The sequence below is a fragment of the Schistocerca cancellata genome, chromosome 1 (genome assembly GCF_023864275.1).
Source record: "Schistocerca cancellata isolate TAMUIC-IGC-003103 chromosome 1, iqSchCanc2.1, whole genome shotgun sequence".
NCBI classification, from domain to species: domain Eukaryota; kingdom Metazoa; phylum Arthropoda; class Insecta; order Orthoptera; family Acrididae; genus Schistocerca; species Schistocerca cancellata.
The window spans coordinates 122,539,930-122,560,353 of record NC_064626.1 but is presented as its reverse complement, the minus strand read 5'-3'; the positions used below and the strand labels follow the sequence as shown (position 1 = coordinate 122,560,353).

The 20,424-nt window shown below is 38.7% G+C and overlaps 1 protein-coding gene across 2 annotated transcripts in view; it reads right to left on the bottom strand.

Annotated features, from left to right (window-relative positions):
• LOC126166778 (GTP-binding protein 1) overlaps positions 1–20,424 on the bottom strand; it is a 153,248-nt gene that overhangs the window by 106,865 nt on the left and 25,959 nt on the right. For both annotated transcript variants that reach the window (XM_049920430.1, XM_049920431.1), the window contains exon 4: positions 6,403–6,583. In XM_049920430.1, coding sequence (XP_049776387.1) covers positions 6,403–6,583 — 181 coding nt within the window. The remainder of the gene's footprint in view (positions 1–6,402; positions 6,584–20,424) is intronic.

Sequence of the window (20,424 nt, the reverse complement as noted above, 5' to 3'; positions counted from 1 at the left end):
CAAGCTAAGCTGTAACCACTGTGCTACATTCTATGTAGGCACGACAACCAACAAGCTGTCTGTCCGCATGAATGGCCACCGACAAACTGTGGCCAATAAACAAGTGGACCACCCTGTAGCGAAACATGCTACCAAACATGATACCCCTCGTCTCAATGACTGCTTCACAGCCTGTGCCATGTGGATCCTTCCCACCAACACCAGCTTTTCTGAACTGCGCAGGTGGCAACTTTGCCTGCAATACATCCTATGTTCCCGTAACCCTCCTGGCCTCAACCTTCGTTAGTCACTGTCCTCTCCCATCCAGCCCCCTCCTTGTTCCCATTCCAGCACTACCCAGCCGTTGTTTCACCGCCACACCCAGTCTTTTAATTTAATTTTATTTTTATTTCTCTCCTTTCCACAACTTACCCCCTCCTCCCTCCCCCCTCTGCACCTTCTCTCCTACCCTCCGTCTAAACCGCAACACTTCACTGTCTGCCACTCCCACCACACTATCCCTCCCCGTCCCCGCCCCAGCCTCCTCCTTATCCCCACCCAGTCGCCACTCCCATCATGCATTGGTGCTGCTGCTCACAGTGTAGTTTCAGCTCTCTGAGACTTCATATGTGTGTGCAAGTTGCGCTTGTGTGTGTGTGTGTGTGTGTGTGTGTGTGTGTGTGTGTGTGTGTCTACTGCTGACAAAGGCCTTAATCGCTAAAAGCTATGATTGTGTGAATCTTTTTATTGTGCCTATCACGACTCAGCACCTCCGCTCATAGAGTAAATATCTCTGGAGTGAGCATTGTGTTCTGCGCATGTTGTCAACATTAAACCAGGATTGTCCCGTGTTTTCAGGACTTTGCTATGCATGTGTGCTTTCCGCAGAGTTTGAAGTTTATAATATCGAGTTTTTGTTGTGTTTTCACCATTTGTTGATAGTGTAATAGCGATGGTGAATTACTGTTGTTGCTACGGATGCAAAGAAAAATATGTGAATGGAGGGATAGTAACTTTTCATGGGTACATACCATGTAGCTCTAATTATAGTTATCGTATTAGTAAGAGATACTGTATATGTTTAAAAATTTCGAGACGCATTATAATTAAGGCTTGATTCTGTAGACCTATTTTTCTACAATTTTATGACTATATAATAGATCCAGAATGAGATTTTCACTCTGCAGCGGAGTGTGCGCTGATATGAAACTTCCTGTCAGATTAAAACTGTGTGCCCGACCGAGACTCGAATGAGATACTGGCAGAAGTAAAGCTGTGAGGACCGGGCGTGAGTCATGCTTCGGTAGCTCAGATGGTAGAGCACTTGCCCGCGAAAGGCAAAGGTCCCGAGTTCGAGTCTCGGTCGGGCACACAGTTTTAATCTGCCAGGAAGTTTTATATAATAGATACTACGGCTCGTACAAAAGCTTACAAACAATCACTTCCTCTCGTAAATTTGCTAGTGGAACAGGAAAGCGAGTGGTTAGTTGTTTCAGCAAATACTATCCTCCATGCATTTATCAGTGACTTGTCGATTATGTATATAGATTTGAAAGTCGGGAGACAGAAAAATTCAATAGAGTGGGAGTCTGTAATTGTCTTCATATAATATGTGTCCAAACCTTTGTGTTTACTATAAAGTTACAGTAGAACACCATGTTAAGTGTGTCTAGGACATGGAGAATGATTATTTGTGATTTATATTTTAGTAAAGATGTGGTTCCAGAAAATAAGGAGGAGTAATTTTGTCCCCACAAAATATTCCAAAGTATGTTCAAAACACTACGAAGAGGAATGTTTAGAAAGAGAAAAATTTGCACGTGTGTGGCTGAAGGTAGCTAATCGAAGTACACATTCATCTTCTTTGGTGTATTTTACCTTCATTTTATTTTCTTCACCATTTCATTAAGAAGTGTAAAATATTAGTACACATGTCCCCAAACTCTTTCATTTGTGTCAATTTCCACTTCCCTTAATAGTGTTATATGGGTTGACTGTTACATGACCAACTGTATTTGTTTTACAGTACATTTATTCTCCGATCGCCTTTTTTCCCCCTTCTTACTCAGTCTACTATTTATTTAATAAACTGGGAGCAAGTATGTAAAATGCGTTAAATAAATACTTCAAAGTATCACCAGTAAGAAAAATTGTGCTTTAGGTCGTAAAAACGAGAAAATAAATACACAGAAATAGCAGAAAAAAAGGACGAATTAGCAGGGATATAATCGCTAATTTGTGGCAAATTTGGTGTTTTTCGGACACTTGCAAAAGTACTAGCGTACTGTCAAGTCGTTTCGCAAGACTATCGCTGCAAAAATGTACGTCAGGCTCTGTAATACTATAAAGTGCTGTATCATACTGAAAACTACCAAAAATCAAGTGCATCTGAACTGTGACGCCTATCGCAAAGAAGCAGAATGCAATATCACTTGCTCTTAAAAGATACATAGCTGGTTTATTCCCGGTATCAAGTGGATACTGTTAAAATGTCTGCGCAACATATATAAATAATCCACGACATGTACGAAAAGAATCCGCCTGTACTAGGGATGTAGTGACATTCTAAATATACAGGGCACTATACGGACAAACACATGAACAGGCAACACCACCTGCTACTCCACATTGCATACAGCACACCCCACACCACTGTTCTAGCTCCTGGAGGAACAGTGGCCCTGTGTTTCAGAAGTTCTCACTGGAGCCAACTACAGCACCCTGAATCTAGATCTTGTCAGGCGTCCTCTGTATGGTAGTGCTGGAAGACCCTCATGTTCTGCTCATGTTTTTACATCCTCTTGGCTATGATGGGCATCAAAAGAAGTGCCTCCCATTAAAACTTCATGAAGGACGCACAAAGGAAAACATTCAACAGACACTGAGGTTATTAGAGGTGGAGCACAAGCTCAGAATGATTCAGAGGCGGGTATGGAAATTGGCCATGTCGGACATGGATTTAAACCACTGTCCTCCCGAACGCAAATCCACGGTGCTAATGACTGTGCCACCTCACCCGGTCAAACCTTCATGATCACTGAATGGCTCTTTCGTTTCCTTCAACAAGAATTACTTAACTGTGCCTCAAGACTGTAGTGGGGTTGCATACAGAGGATACGGATGATGCCTATGTGCTTTTGTCTTCTCGATGACAGGTCATAATCAATGACTTCATATGAGATGTCCAACAAGCAACAAAGGACACAATACGGCTCAAAGTAGTATTTTAGTTACTTTTCTGATAGTTCCATTTTCTGCACAGGCATAAAAATTCATACCAAGTTTATGAGACTGTATCTCACTGACTGGTCCTTGGTGTTGTAGTGCTCTCAATCCTTCTCATGGGTGTCCAGGGACCATTTGCCAGCTAGCTGTCTTCTTCTTCAGTCACAGTGAAGTGTTTTACACAGTCATTCTCGGTATTGTCCAGTTGTCACAATGATGTGTTACATATAGAACTTCACAATTTATGGAGCTTTGGCAATCGGCATAGCTTTGGCGACAGCATTGTGGGTGAGAGAATCAGTGCAGACTACTGTCCGTCGATCCCCGTTTGATGATTTCAGGGCATCCCCAAGAGGTCGCTTCTCAGCTGGTGGAATGATGATGCTGCAAGTGGTTTTGGTATCAGTTGCCCTGAAGCAATTTTTGTCACTAACATTCCTTACAATGGTGCACATAGTGTCTAACAGATTGGTAGAGATCTATCTACAGTCTTTGTAAGCTGTAGATGACCAGACGTTGGAACATTGCGAAAGTAGTTCAGGATAGCTGGGAATGGTCTGATTATTAACTGGAAACCTTCTTTGGAGGGCTCCTTCCTTCTTCAAGGCTTCTATGGTTTTCAGCAGTGCTGAATCTTCCCTCTGTTCAGCAGCAGTGTTATTTAATACAGTGATGACTGAGATAAAATAAAATTAAGTGGGCAATAAACAAGAGAATATTCATGCTCCCATGAAACATACTGAAACCAAATACAAAAAAGGATTTGAAAAGTTGTGAAATGTCTGTCAAGTCTACTTTTGTCTTTGGTCTTAGATTCTCCAATCACTGCATCATACAAATTAGAGGGCTACAAGTTCGTGGTAGAATCGCATTCTCTTCACTCGGCTGCAGGGTGAGATGGAGAACATATCAGCTTCATACAGGTCACCAAGATTTGCCAATGACCAATAGTACCTCATCTAACGACATAGCAGTATGGTCAGCACATATCGTCAAGTGGCAACCATACAGCTCAGTGCCGGATCACACCTAAGTTGCATAGTCATAGACTGATCACACACAATACACTTCCATTATTCACTATTACACTTAGTGCTACATTGGGATGTAGCCTGAGGTGTACACATTTTGCTTTTAACCTGCCCAAGTTTGCCTGTTAGCCAAGCAGGCAAGCTGACACACGTTATCACCATAAGGGGTAGTCTGCTCTATTCCCATCCAAGCCAAGCTACTCCCAACCCAAGCAGGCAACAGGAGTGTTGTTTGCTTCCCTGTCTTCCCACTGCACTACACTACATAGCAGTTTATTCTGCACACTTTTATTGTAGTGTTATGAGTAGGTTTCGTAAGATGATGACAAGTCTTTTTTATCCAAGTATTGCAAGGTGTGTCTCAATGAAAGATATTGTAGTCGAGGAAATGGTGGATTTTATTTGACCTTTTTCTCCTCTCCAGCATATTTCTGGCTTATTTATATATTTTGATATGAACTGTTTTCTCTGCAACTTCATCCTCTTTCGACTAGTATTGGTTACTCTCCATTTGAACCATCATCAGGTCACCTTTAATACTGTTTTCTGCAGTATGCAGAAACACCTCTGCAAGTCAAGATCATTTGTACCTAAGAACTGGAAGGTGCCTATTGTACTCCAACACCAACTGAAATGAGGTTTCAGAAGTCTACTTTCTGAAACCTTTGTGGGTTCCAGCCAAATATGACCTCACCTACACCAATTTTAATTACTTTTCCAGGGTGTGTGTTATGGGTTCACTGAATTCATTCTATGTGGACAAAATAGTTAATTCTAAATTCACAAAATGCATTTTAGCAAACATGAAGTCTGTTTTTCATATCATGTTAATCTAAAAAGTACACATCTGAAACAAGAAACTTTTCTTTCATACTAAGCTTTCTTTGCACTAAGTTGCTTACCCGCAAGAACATGGTTTTTAATATCCACTGAGCCTATTTCAATCAATGTATACTCTCAATTCAGAAAGCCTATATACCACTAAATGGCCTCAAGTCCTTAGCACACATTTCCATATGCTTTTCAGTCACTAAGTCTTTGTCCTCTTTCAAAATATTTATGGAGAGAGGAAACTGCTGGTCAAATTTACAAACATGTTGTAACACACTCAAGATTCACAAATGGGTGTTTAGTAACTTTTTACACAATTTGCATTGTGAAACACCTACTAATTTACTTGAAGCTGCCTCATAAACCCACAATAACATTTCCCTTCTGGATTTGGGCTCTCTTTCCTGTCAGGGATATATTCCGCAATTCTTAATTTATGTCCATCTCCTTTAAGTTTGGTTTGTTCATTCTGTTGCATCCACCATTATGATGAATGAGGTGGCTATTCTGTAGTCAAAGTGGATCAATAGTGCAACCTGTCATCAGGTGCAGCAAGCTAAACGGGTCACGCAAAGGAGAATTTGTACACCTCTGAATGTTCCCTCAGCTGCTGGGAGATCTACCCTTGTCAGTTCACACTCACCAATTACTCATCCACAAGGCAATAAAAAGAACTGCCAGCCATACGAGGGCAAGCCGCAAGGAAAGCAAGTGAAAGGGAATGAGTGCTGCATACGCAGCTTCCCCACACAAACCCAGTGCCCTAATACAGATACAACCAGAATGAGCAATCCACACTCTGAGCATTCTGCTCAAGCAGTGTGGAGTTGCACATTAACACATACTGAATGTAGCTAGTTTTCATTACATATTGGCAGCCAGCATCGGATAAACAGCAAGAAAATATGAGACAAATGCACCTACATATGTTTGTTGGTGTGTTATCTTGAAAATATGCCCCTCCCCAAACTCCCTTGCATCAATAATGGCAATCAAAGGACTTGTGACCAATGTTCCTGCTGAGATTTTATACGTTTGTTGGTGTGTTATCTTGAAAATATGCCCCTCCCCAAACTCCCTTGCATCAATAATGCCCATCAAAGGACTTGTGACCAATGTTCCTGCTGAGATTTTATGCTGAAAAATGGAATGAAGTCCTGCTCATATGGTCTTAGTGGCTCCAAAATTCAAACTTCATCACAGTTACTCAGAGATGACATTACTCTGCTGGAAAACAGTGGTCTCTTGAGAGAGTGTAAAGTTTAAGTGGCCTTGCTTCTAGTACATAACACAGCAATGGAGAATTTTCCAGACCAAGGAAGTAAGACTAATATACCGTATTTCCAAGAAGTCCTGCTGATCTATTCGCCTTCTTACAAGGTACTGGCCTGTAAGTCCTTTCTCCACTTTACGTTCCCTTAATAGGACACAGTCTGCATCCAGTGTAGCTGCAAGGGATTTCAGTGTTGCAACAGATGCTTCATAATCATTCTGTGCAAGACCACTCTCCCCTCCATCTGAAACAAGTTAGTTTACAGTTCTCAACTGTGTAAATGTGCACAAAACAATCTACAATTCATATCCTTTTTAATACACTTTACATCTTTGAAAAGGTTCTCTTTTGAATGGCACTGTTTCTCCAGAGTTAAGCCCACACATGATAGGTTCCAGTTCGAATCTTAACTTTCAAATGCACTCAAGCTAGACCTCAAAGTGACTCTTTCTGAATAAAGAATATGCATCTGACTATAATACAAAAGACTGTCACCAGCTTAATAACACTTTTTAAAACATTTTGCAAACAAAACTAATTTAGTTTGCATTGAACAAAACAAGTAATCTTAACAATTAGATTCTCTCTTGTTGAAAGATGAAAAGGTCGTGGATAATAACATGCATCTGCCAATGATTAAAAAACACATGGTCTGAACAATTATTTAATTGTCTGAACAATTATTTAATTGTTCAGATACAACATGATTGCTTATTTTATGGGCCAATGTTATAACTAAGATTGCCCATAAAAAATATGTTTTCATAGCAAATAATGATCAATCCACATAAAAAATCTGATTTATGAACAAAGACTAACAAAGAAAATTAAATTTTTCAGGTGACTGTGGTAAGCAACTATAGAAAATATACAGAAACTAAATACTGAAATTCACACACGGAATGCTTTGCAGAACAAATCAAATAACAAATGAAGTGAAGTGGTGGTAAGAGAGCATACATCTCATAAAGGAACTCACATTACAAACTACTGGAGAGACCCAACAATTTCCAGAGAAAATAAACACATGAGAAATAGGCCAAACAACAACAGACTAAAATTACATAACTTTATGTGAATTTCCTTTGCACTGTTGTTGTTGTTGTTGTTGTTGTTGTCTTCAGACCTGAGACTGGTTTGATGCAGCTCTCCATGCTACTCTATCCTGTGCAAGCTTCATAATCTCCCCGTACTTACTGCAACCTACAACCTTCTGAATCTGCTTAGTGTATTCATCTCTTGGTCTCCCTCTACGATTTTTACCCTTCACGCTGCCCTCCAATGCTAAATTTGTAATCCCTTGATGCCTCAGAACATGTCCTGCCAACCGGTCCCTTCTTCTTGTCAAGTTGTGCCACATACTCCTCTTCTCCCCAATTCTATTCAATACCTCCTCATTAGTTATGTGATCTACCCATCTAATCTTCAGCATTCTTCTGTAGCACCACATTTCGAAAGCTTCTATTCCTTCTTGTCCAAACTATTTATCGTCCATGTTTCACTTCCATACATGTCTACACTCCAAACAAATACTTTCAGAAATGACTTCCTGACACTTAAATCTATACGCGATGTTAACAAATTTCTCTTCTTCAGAAACACTTTCCTTGCCATTGCTAGTCTACATTTTATATCCTCTCTACTTTGACAATCATCAGTTATTTTGCTCCCCAAATAGCAAAACTCCTTTACTACTTTATGTGTGTCATTTCCTAATCTAGTTCCCTCAGCATCACCCGACTTAATTCGACTACATTCCATTATCCTCGTTTTGCTTTTGTTGTTCATCTTATATCCTCCTTTCAAGACGCTGTCCATTCCATTCAACTGCTCTTCCAAATCCTTTGCTGTCTCTGACAGAATTACAATGTCATCGGCAAACCTCAAAGTTTTTATTTCTTCTCCATGGGTTTTAATACCTACATCAAATTTTTCTTTTGTTTCCTTTAGTGCTTGCTCAGTATACAGATTGAACAACGTTGGGGAGAGGCTACAACCCTGTCTCACTCCCTTCCCAACCACTGCTTCCCTTTCATGTCCCTCAACTCTTATAACTGCCATCTGCTTTCTGTACAAATTGTAAATAGCCTTTCGCTCCCTGTATTTTACCCCTGCCACCTTTAGAATTTGAAAGAGAGCATTGCAGTCAACATTGTCAAAAGCTATCTCTAATAATTAATGAAAGGCACCAGTTTGCTTTTGTTCTACAATATTATTTTTATTGCTAACCGGTTTTCGGCTGACAAGGCCATCTTCACGCATTTACTGAGTATTATCACCAAAGAAGTTAAATGTTAGCAGACAACATTGGAAGAGAAGTAACACATCTAGAGTGAAGTAGAAACATACAGCGAGTAACATCTTTGCAATGAAATAGTAAAAACTGAACAGTACATAAATAACAATGGAGTTGGCAGGAAAACCTTTAGCACAAAATAAGAATAGCATCCCTACATAACAGTTTCTATTGATAAACACAACTATTGAAATAAGATAAAATTAGTACTAGGCAAGGCTGCATCAAGAGGTATGAAACATGGAGAGTGATACACAACCAATTAAAAAAGAAGAGACAGTTGTCAATGTAAATACAGAATACACGAGGAACTTAAGCCATATCAATACGATAAACAGAAATTAATAAATGCAGGAAAATTGAGGTGTTTGAGGGAACCTACAGTTTGAGAGTGTGGTGGTACTGCATTTTAACATTAACATTATAATCAAAGCAGTGGCTGTATACCAGTTTACATTAAATAAATGAGCAAAGTAAAATATGAACAGTATTTCATGAGACAACTACAAGGGGAGTTAAACATGGACAGTAATACAAGTACAAGTTAAAAGCAAACCCTTAACTATTGAAAGTACAGCATATGTGGAATACAAAGACAACTGCAACAAATAAAACAACTTAATGACTACAGGAAAATGGGAATATGTAGGAAGAGAGAGTGTGGGAAGTAATGAACAACAAAGATGATTATATGAAGTTTAGGAGAGGGGAAGTGTTGAGTTGTGTCTGATCATTTAGGATGAGATCTGGACTGTGTCTCTAAGTCTACAAATGCTAGAAATGTAGGTTTGCCTTTCCTTAATATATTTTCTAAGATAAGTCGTAGAGTCAGTATTGCCTCTCGTGTTCCAACATTTCTGCGGAATCCAAACTGATCTTCCCCGAGGTCGGCTTCTACTAGTTTTTCCATTTGCCTGTAAAGAATTCACGTTAGTATTTTGCAACTGTAACTTATTAACTGACAGTTCGGTAATTTTCACATCTGTCAACACCTGCTTTCTTTGGGATCGGAATTATTATATTCTTCTTGAAGTCTGAGGGTATTTCACCTGTCTCATACATCTTGCTCACAAGATGGTAGAGTTTTGTCAGGACTGGCTCTCCCAAGGCTGTCAGTAGTTCTAATGGAATGTTGTCGACTCCTGGGGCCTTGTTTCGACTCAGGTCTTTCAGTGCTCTGTCAAACTCTTCACGCAGTATCGTATCTCCCATTTCATCTTCATCCTCTTCCATCTCCATAATATTGTCCTCAAGTACATCGCCCTTGTAAAGATCCTCTATATACTCCTTCCACCTTTCTGCTTTCCCTTCTTTGCTTAGAACTGGGTTTCCACCTGAGCTCTTGATATTCATACAAGTGGTTCTCTTTTCTCCAAAGGTTTCTTTAATTTTCCTGTAGGCAGTATCTATCTTACCCCTAGTGAGATAAGCCTCTACAACCTTACATTTGTCCTCTAGCCATCCCTGCTTAGCCATTTTGCACTTCCTGTCGATCTCATTTTTGAGACGTTTGTATTCCTTTTTGCCTGCTTCATTTACTGCATTTTTATATTTTCTCCTTTCATCAATTACATTCAATATTTCTTCTGTTACCCAAGGATTTCTACTAGCCCTCGTCTTTTTACCTACTTGATCCTCTGCTGCCTTGACTACTTCATCCCTCAGAGCTACCCATTCTTCTTCTACTGTATTTCTTTCCCCCATTCCTGTCAACTGTTCCCTTATGCTCTCCCTGAAAATCTGTACAACCTCTGGTTCTTTCAGTTTATCCAGGTTCCATTTCCTTAAATTCCCACCTTTTTGCAGTTTCTTCACTTTTAATCTACAGTTCATAACCAATAGGTTGTGGTCAGAGTCCACATCTGCCCCTGGAAATGTCTTACAATTTAAAACCTGGTTCCTAAATCTGTCTTACCATTATATAATCTATCTGACACCTTCTAGTATTTCCAGTATTCTTCCATGTATACAACCTTCTTTTATGATTCTTGAACCAAGTGTAAGCTATGATTAAGTTATGCTCTGTGCAAAATTCTACCAGGTGGCTTCCTCTTTCATTTCTCTCCTCCAATCCATATTCACCCACTATGTTTCCTTCTCTCCCTTTACCTACTCTCAAATTCCAGTCACCCACGACTATTAAATTTTCGTCTCCCTTCACTACCTGAATAATTTGTTTTATCTCATCATACATTTCATCAATTTCTTCATCATCTGCAGAGCTAGTTGGCATATAAACTTGTACTACTGTAGTAGGCATGGGCTTCGTGTCTATCTTGGCCACAATAATGCGTTCACTATGCTGTTGGTAGTAGCTTACCCGCACTCCTATTTTTTTATTCATTATTAAACCTACTCCTGCATTAGCCCTATTTGATTTTGTATTTATAACCCTGTATTCACCTGACCAAAAGTCTAGTTCCTCCTGCCACCGAACTTCACTAATTCCCACTATATCTAACTTTAACCTATCCATTTCCCTTTTTAAATTTTCTAACCTACCTGCCCGATTAAGGGATCTGACATTCCACGCTCCGATCCGTAGAACGCCAGTTTTCTTTCTCCTGATAACGACATCCTCTTGAGTAGTCCCTGCCCGGAGATCCAAATGGGGGACTATTTTACCTCCGGAATATTTTACCCAAGAGGACGCCATCATCATTTAACCATACAGTAAAGCTGCACGCCCTCGGGAAAAATTTCGGCCGTAGTTTTCCCTTGCTTTCAGCCGTTCGCAGTACCAGCACAGCAAGGCCGTTTTGGTTAGTGTTGCAAGGCCAGATCAGTCAATCATCCAGACTGTTGCCCCTGCAACTACTGAAAAGGCTGCTGCCCCTCTTCAGGAACCAGACGTTTGTCTGGCCTCTCAACAGATACCCCTCCGTTGTGGTTGCACCTACGGTACGGCCATCTGTATCGCTGAGGCATGCAAGCCTCTCCACCAATGGCAAGGTCCATGGTTCATGGGGGTAGGTCCTTTGCGTACCATGTACATAATTGACACAATGCACATGTGTGTCTAAAAGTTTAAATAGTTCAGATATTTCAAATGTAAACAAACATTAGTGCCGCGGTGTCATGTGTCAAGAAATGTGCAGCGTTGCTAGCCAGAGAGTAATTTGGAGAAAATCATCAATACCACACATCGGAATACTTGGAAAATATGCATACAGATGACACTTCCAGATGTAAGCATAAATCAGACAAAAAGTACAAAATCATACCTTAGCGTCTTTTGAAATGAACTGTTTTTACTTTCTTGTAGTATGGGTCCACAACTTGTATAAATCTGTTAAATAATTTCATCTTGCTTTCAGCTGTTAAGAGTTTTATTTTTTAATTGCAGTTTCAGTATTAAGCCACTTTCAAGCATAAGACTTTAACACATAGGCAAAGATAATAATGTAATATGCACATGTATTACTTTGTTGGCTCTGGCTTTACCTATAGGTCAAAATTCTTCTCCCACACACCATATATAGTTTGTCTGCGTCATTTTATTTACAGTCGATTAGTTATACATCATTTTAGTCTGAGAGTAGTACATATTAACATCTACTTCAAACTTCCTCTATTAAGTTTGTTCACTCACTGTTGAAGTTTATCTGCACTGGAACAATTTCAATGACATGGAGTCACCTTGCTTGATTCCTCTTTTAATTTTGATTTGCTTTCAATTACAGTGAAGTCTAAGACAGGTTGTAGCACTGATCCATAGACATTCTTCAGTACACTAACATAGGTTGCATTAATATGTTGCTTCTCTATGGGTGTTAGGATACATGTTGTTGAAACCAAGTCAAAAGCTACTTCAAAATCTATGTGTCCCAGAAGAGAAAGTACTTCATACACACTGCTTCATTTTATAGTTTTGTCCACTACTCAGAAATTTTTCATTGTGCTATATCCACTTCTAAAGCTAACTTTTCTTGGTGCTTGATTAAAAGTACAAGAGCTTTCTATGTGGCTGGTGATATTTTTGGTGAATATGAAGCGATGAGGAAACTAACGGGCCCACAGTTTTTTTGTGTCTTGTCTATCTCTTTTGCCGTGGCATACGTTAGTACTGTTTCAGTTTCAGAAAAGATTTTTAATGTCATTGTATTCAGTCATTGGCCTCTTTAACAATATAAGAAACATTAGAATGTTATAGTTTGTGATGGCATCCAGACTGAACCAATTACATTTACAGAATTACTTTCCCAGAGGTCTAATCCTTAGTGCATTCTACAAGGATTCCATAATACTTAAACTAAAGGATGGGATTCGCCTTTTAATATTCATTAGTAAGGTGAACAAATTTCTCTGATTGATGGTACTGTAATAGCTCAAGACAGAAGTTGATCTTCTTCCTCTATCCTAAGCTGATGTTTTAATGCCTGCAGCAGAAACAGACGCAGGTTCTTAAAATTTACTTTCCTGTGACCTGTGTGTCAAGACACTAACTTAATCAGCAACTAATGGCATTATGGTGCTTATGGCACACTGCACAGAAGAATCCAGTAGGTTACGTTGTCTTCAACTTCACAAACACTGACACTTCACCAGAAAATCAAACAGTCTACTACATAAGAAGTTGTGAATCATGATTGTGTCATTGATTTTTAAAGGTGTTCTCGCCATCACTTGAATAGCTGATTGCAGTGGTAGAGCTCAAGAATACTGATATGAAAACATCCATTCACTCATCAGTCAAACTTTCTTGTGTGACAAAATCTGTGATCTGAATCACAATAACTAAGAGACTAATAATGCAAGAACAATGGTTGATCCCACAATGGATAGATCATGTCTGCAGTATCTGTTTTGCCTGTTATGTCGTTGTCTCAGTGTCTTGGCCCCGAACATTGTAAGTACATGCACACGATTGCTGCAATTTAGCTTTGTTAGTAGTTATAGACTATTGGTGTAGTGCGGAAATGCATTTAGCTAGGGCATTAATTCAGGTGTCACTGTGAAGAGCTTGCATAATATTGCTAGGAGCCAAAGTGATACAATAAAAATATTTGGCAGAACATTAGTGAAAATCAATATTAAACTGAAAATTTTTAAAAATAATGAAAGATGTACGACTCATAAATAAACTCACCATTATAGAAAATATACAATCAGAGGAAATCTCACGTGAAAAGGACGTGAAAATGTCCAGTGCCAAGTTAATGGGAGGGATATGGCAGCATTAAAAAGGAAATGAAAAAACTGCAAAATACTGTTAAGTAGCTGGCCCATTGGACATACTGCAGCCAAACTTCTGATTTATCTACCCTGTAACTATTATACTTTCTGTATAACTGTTATATTAAAGAGATCTGTAATTAATTTACATGTTAATACGAAACACTGTTATGATTTCATCCCAATGTTTTCATGAAAAATCTAGGGCATGTACCTGAACTGCACACACAGAAAACTTTTTTGCAGTTTCCCCATGCAGAAAGAGTTTTTTTTAATGAAAAAGGTGACGGGAACACTGATGTCCATAGTACATTCTAAATTTTTAAACACTACATATAATTAAAATATTGTTGATACATACTAACAGGAGCCTTCATCTGGATCAGGAATCTACGCAGGAGGGTTAAATGGGATGCTATAAAAAATGCAGGAAGAAGAAACCAGGTTTTTATTGCATCTGAATTTAGCAGCAACAGGTTTACTGTAACACCTTACAGTTTTAAAGCGAGATCTACACTCCTCAATTTACTTGTGTGACATAGCGGATGATAAAATACAGTTATAAAATCTGTATCATGTTGAGCTGATATTTTAAATGTCCATAACTGATAGGGACAGTGAAGTTGGCTACAGAACATCCTGCTATTTTGATCAGTCTTATTATAAAACTTTACCTGTTGCCATTTGGCCCTTTCAGACTGGGAATTAGAACAGTTCTTATTCAAAACTGTACCTGAGCTAAAAAAGATATAATTGTTTACAATTGATGCAATAAATATACATGCAAACAATATCTCCTACCACCATTTAGTGGAAGGGAGAATTTATATCTGCAGCAGTGCTGTCTCCTCAATGATGACGGGGGATGCTGGCAAATTGACTCTACTGGCTTAACTCTTAATTTCGTAAGTACATTGTCTCTAACCACATAATCTTACTCCATTGCTGCCCCCACTATGTGAAACCACTCTCTTCAATGGACTCTCTTTTCCATCTAAAGTGTACATTATTATTATAAATATTTCCTCAGTTTTCATACCTGATCTCATTCTTCTTATGAATGTGTGAGTGTAGACTACTGTGGCCACTGTCACCTTCAATAATGAATTTATCTGTATCTGACTGTGTCTTTCATAGACTAACACTTCAGCCACTGGTGCAAGTGACCTCTAATAAGGGATTCACTATTGGGCTAACACAACATTCAGATCTTATAAAGGTAATTTCATTATGTTTGTTGTGTGTACAAATTGAAAACACCAATGAAGAGTAATTTTGATTGATGTCTGGTGTGAGATGGTGGGAACTGAGACATCCTTTATTGACAGCAGTTCCTATTTTAATTCCTATGGCTGGCATCAGCAAGTAGTGACTGAAAAAAAGTCAGTATGTCACATGCCTTTGTCTGCAGTATTTAGTAGTATTGCACTGCCTCATGCAAAACACTTGCATACATGTTCTCAACTGCTTTCACTGTTTCATGACAAATAATGGCATTAATGTGTCACAAAACTGGCTAACTGGAAGTGCAAAATACGTGCATGTTGCATGTTTATTTACTCAGAAGCCAACTTCCAACATTTTATTTGTGTCTGAGTAAAATCACTTGTATCAGATCAATTAGCTTAAAAGAGTCCTAAAATCATCATGTAAAATTTCAATGTGCTTTTAAATATAATGAAAAGGATAGCTGCTACTCATTATACAGCAGAGAAGCTGAGTTTCAAAAAGATTGTCACACAATTAGCTTTCACCCAACAAGGCCTGGAGTCAGACTGGCTCCAACTGCCAGAGATTGTGGTCATGTGTGTGTGAGTTGCATTTGCATGATTGTGTGCATATGTCTTTTTGTATTGCCCTTCTGCAACTCAGCATCTCCTCTGTACGGTGAGTAGCAAATATCCTTTTCATTACATTGTTACAGTCCATGCTGGAATTTCCACCGTTTATATGTGCTTTCCGTGTTAATTGCATCAACATTTGTGTGTGTGTGTTCATGAACAGGAAACTTTTGTAGCCCTGACACACATGAACTGAGGTCCCAACAACTGTTTTGTCTAGCCCTTACTAAGGAGTTACAAAATATTTCATTAATGTTAAATCCAGCTACAGATTTAAAATGTAGACGAGATTACAAACCAAATGCCCACAATTATGGGTCGATTATTTCCATATCAATGAGATGGTAAATTTAATAGGAAAATTTCCCCCGGAAAAGTAATTTTTGGCACAATTTCAAAATGATTGAAGTGTTACCAAGGATATGAACAACATGAAGAGAAAGTCTGCATAATTTTGAGTTAGCCGGTAATCAATTTATTAAAATGGTTCCATGATAGTATGTTCATTGCAAAGGAAAAAAGGAGAAGGCAGCTACCCACTATAGAAGAATACCTTCTTTCCTGCATCTCTGGATTAGCAGCATTCAGCAACCAAACACAAAGAGAGGTTATCACCTCCTACCCTATAAGGTCAACAGTAAGGACTACATTTTGCAGAGGAATCACACTGAATAAGGAAATAAACAGATGAAGACATGCCTTCAATCCTGCCTGGAAGCAGTACATAGTCAAAGTTGGTCGGTTTTAGTTCATAGAGAAGACTAGTGTGTAAGTCTGCTATCATTTTAGCAGAAACATGTGCTGAATTCATTACCTTGAAGATAAATGTATACTGGAAACTCACAACAGGGATCCGGATATATATCTACAAGATGCTCGCAATTTACATGATCGCTGTTAACAACATGCATTCGGAATCAGTTCTGCAACCTTACAACCAAGATGCCGACACTTTCATAGTAAGCGACACACAGCTGTGCCTGCACCCTCGTCTCTATTACTCTCCTGACTCATTAATTTATTACTTATTTCCTTCAGATTAGTTCTCTCTCAATACATCTAGTAATTTTTGCTAAAGTCCAGAATGAACTCCCACTATTACTTTCTTTGTGTACTTTTGTGTATTCTTTTCCTGTGGGTATTGTGCTTGTGCCAACAGTAGTCTAGAATTCTGGATTCATGGATTTTCCCAAACTATGAAGCCTGACTCACCTTTTTCCGTATGTGAGATCAATACATGAACTTCGGATCATCTGCAGCATTTCTGTCACTCGTGTGCCTAAAAAACTCTTACTATACGGTGCGAACTCTGATGCTGAACAATTAAGGATACAGCAGATTTATCAGTTAAGTCCTAAATTTTCTGAAAAAATGTGGGAAGGAGAGATATAGTTGCATGTATGTTTGTGATCATCAATACGAATCAGGCATCCAATTTCCACATTAATTTAAAATTGTCTCATGAGTTGTTATGAAACAAAGCCATAAATTGCTCCAGGCCTGAAACGATCCAAGTATAGGTTACACTCGTAATACATGTATTTTCGAGTGTCAGTGCTGCAAAAAAACATATTACATACTATGACAATAGATCTAACCTACGTTTGTGCTTTATGCAGTTTTGACAGCAATATCCTCACTCTAAAAAACTGCTTATTACAAATTTTAGCATGTATCTAAGTGACTAAACATATTGTTATAATAGAAGGAAACATTCCACGAAGGAAAAATTACCTAAAAACAAAGATGATGTGACTTACCAAATGAAAGTGCTGGCAGGTCGACAGACACACAAACGAACACAAACATACACACAAAATTCAAGCTTTCGCAACAAACTGTTGCCTCATCAGGAAAGAGGGAAGGAGAGGGAAAGACGAAAGGATGTGGGTTTTAAGGGAGAGGGTAAGGAGTCATTCCAGTCCCGGGAGCGGAAAGACTTACCTTAGGGGGAAAAAGGGACGGGTATACACTCGCACACACACACACACATATCCATCCACACATAATAGACAATTCCATATTTCACCTTCGTTGTCATACAATCACTGTCATTTATATTACACAACCAGCTGATTTCAGTATTGTGTCATTTTCAAGTGCTACTCCTATCGTTGTAATTTTATACTGTCATCCTGCATTGGAGTGCACAAATTTATGTTTGTCATTTTAACTGTAGTCACTCTGATAGAAGACATGAGCTACAGCAATGTTTCTTTTACATTTCTATGATTTAATATTACTGTTGAAGTGGCATATGTACACAAACATAAAAACTCATAAGGAGTGGCACTTAACATTGTCCCACAGGATTCATCCGAAATGCTAATGACACTAGCATACTAATCAAGGGTCCAAACTCAACCTTACCTCACACAGCTCTTACCATAGATGAAAATGCCTGCAATTGGTTCCTAGCAAAAAGTTTAAATCTTAATGTCACAAAGACTCATGTTGATTGTATCAAGAGGAAAATTCACTGACAAAAACTACAAAATTATGAGACAGAATTGCTGGCCAGTACCTAACTTTTAGGAGGCAAGATTCTTAGTACTGCAAATAGACAAACTAATAGTTCTGACAGCTAGGACAGTTTGCTATACAGTCTTTCAGTTGTATCCACATGTAATACTTGCTTGATAATGTAGTTATTACAAGCTCATCTCTTGTACTAGGGCGACATGATTAATCCACATAACAATGCAACACAATCTATCAAAATACTGGATTTAACCACTCATCAAATCAGTTATTCTTAAAATATTGACCACAGTAAGTATTTCAGTTACTCTGAAGAGATCGCATGTATTGTCTTAACCAACACACAATGAACTGTCGTGTTTCAGCCTCACCCGGATCCTAGACTATAATACAGATCAGTACGGTTTTGTAAACTCACAATCAAACTGTCACCTTCTAACCTAACTTAGGCCCAGAGATACGCTGTAGATGAGTCTGTTACAACAACCTAAATCTCGAAAAATTATGTACCACTTGAAGCAAAATTAATATTGTCATGTTTTAACAACGGAAGTCCACGTTGGAATATAAACAATTAGAAAAGGATAAACTGCTACTCATCATAAAAATAACAAGTTGTGTTGCTGACAAACACAATGAAAAGACTTTTACACACTGAGTTTTTGGCCACAGCCTTCTTCAGAAAATAAAGGAAAACACACACACATTCACATGAACAGCATACCTCACGCATGCATGACCGCTATCTAAGGCACTCTGGGCAAACTATGTCTGTGTTTTACTTTCTTTTCTGAAGAAGGCTTTGGCCGAAAGCTCAATGTGAAACAGTATTTTCACTGTGCCTTCCTGCAACTCAGCACAACATATATTCTTTATGGTGAGTAACAATCCATTCTTTTCATAATAATTTTCATGTTCTGTATGACACCAAGTGCCACATCTTGATAACATCATTGGTCAAAGCCAATAACCTATAGGTACAGCTTGTAAAAGTAACACAATGGGACGATACATAATGAAGAGTGAGATACAGACCAGATTGCAGTGTCCGATACGATCTCCGATGCATACGCAAACTTATGTAACTTAACAAATACACACTGAAACTGTTGTTGTTGTTGTTGTTGTTGTGGTCTTCAATTCTGAGACTGGTTTGATGCAGCTCTCCATGCTACCCTATCCTGTGCTAGCTTCTTCATCTCCCAGTACTTACTGCAACCCACATCTTTCTGAATCTGCTTAGTGTATTCATCTCTTGGTCTCCCCCTACGATTTTTACCCTCCACGCTACCCTCCAATGCTAAATTTCTGATCCCTTGATACCTCAGAACATGTCCTACTAACCGGTCCCTTCCTTTTGTCAAGTTGTGCCACATACTCCTCTTCTCCCCAATTCTATTCAATACTTCATCATTAGTTATGTGATCTACCCATCTAATCTTCAGCATTCTTCTGTAGCACCACATTTCGAAAGCTTCTATTCTCTTCTTGTCCAAACTATTTATCGTCCATGTTTCACTTCCATACATGGCTACACTCCATACAAATACTTTCAGAAATGACTTCCTGACACTTAAATCTATATGCAATGTTAACAAATTTCTCTTCTTCAAAAACGCTCTCCTTGCCATTGCCAGTCTACATTTTATATCTTCTCTACTTCGACCATCATCAGTTATTTTGCTCCCCAAATAGCAAAACTCCTTTACTACTTTAAGTGTCTCATTTCCTAATCTAATTCCCTCAGCATCACCCGATTTAATTCGACTACATTCCATTATCCTCGTTTTGATTTTGTTGATGTTCATCTTATATCCTCCTTTCAAGACACTGTCCATTCCGTTCAACTGGTCTTCCAAATCCTTTGCTGTCTCTGACAGAATTACAATGTCATCGGCGAACCTCAAAATTTTTATTTCTTCTCTGTGGACTTTAATACCTACTCCGAATTTTTCTTTTGTTTCCTTTACTGCTTGCTCAATATACAGATTTAATAACATCGGGGACAGGCTACAACCCTGTCTCACTCCCTTCCCAACCACTGCTTCCCTTTCATGTCCCTCAACTCTTATAACTGCCATCTGCTTTCTGTACAAATTGTAAATAGCCTTTCGCTCCCTGTATTTTACCCCTGCCACCTTTAGAATTTGAAAGAGAGCATTGCAGTCAACATTGTAAAAAGCTTTCTCTAAGTCTACAAATGCTAGAAACGTAGGTTTGCCTTTCCTTCATCTTTCTTCTAAGATAAGTCGTAGAGTCAGTATTGCCTCACCTGTTCCAACATTTTTACGG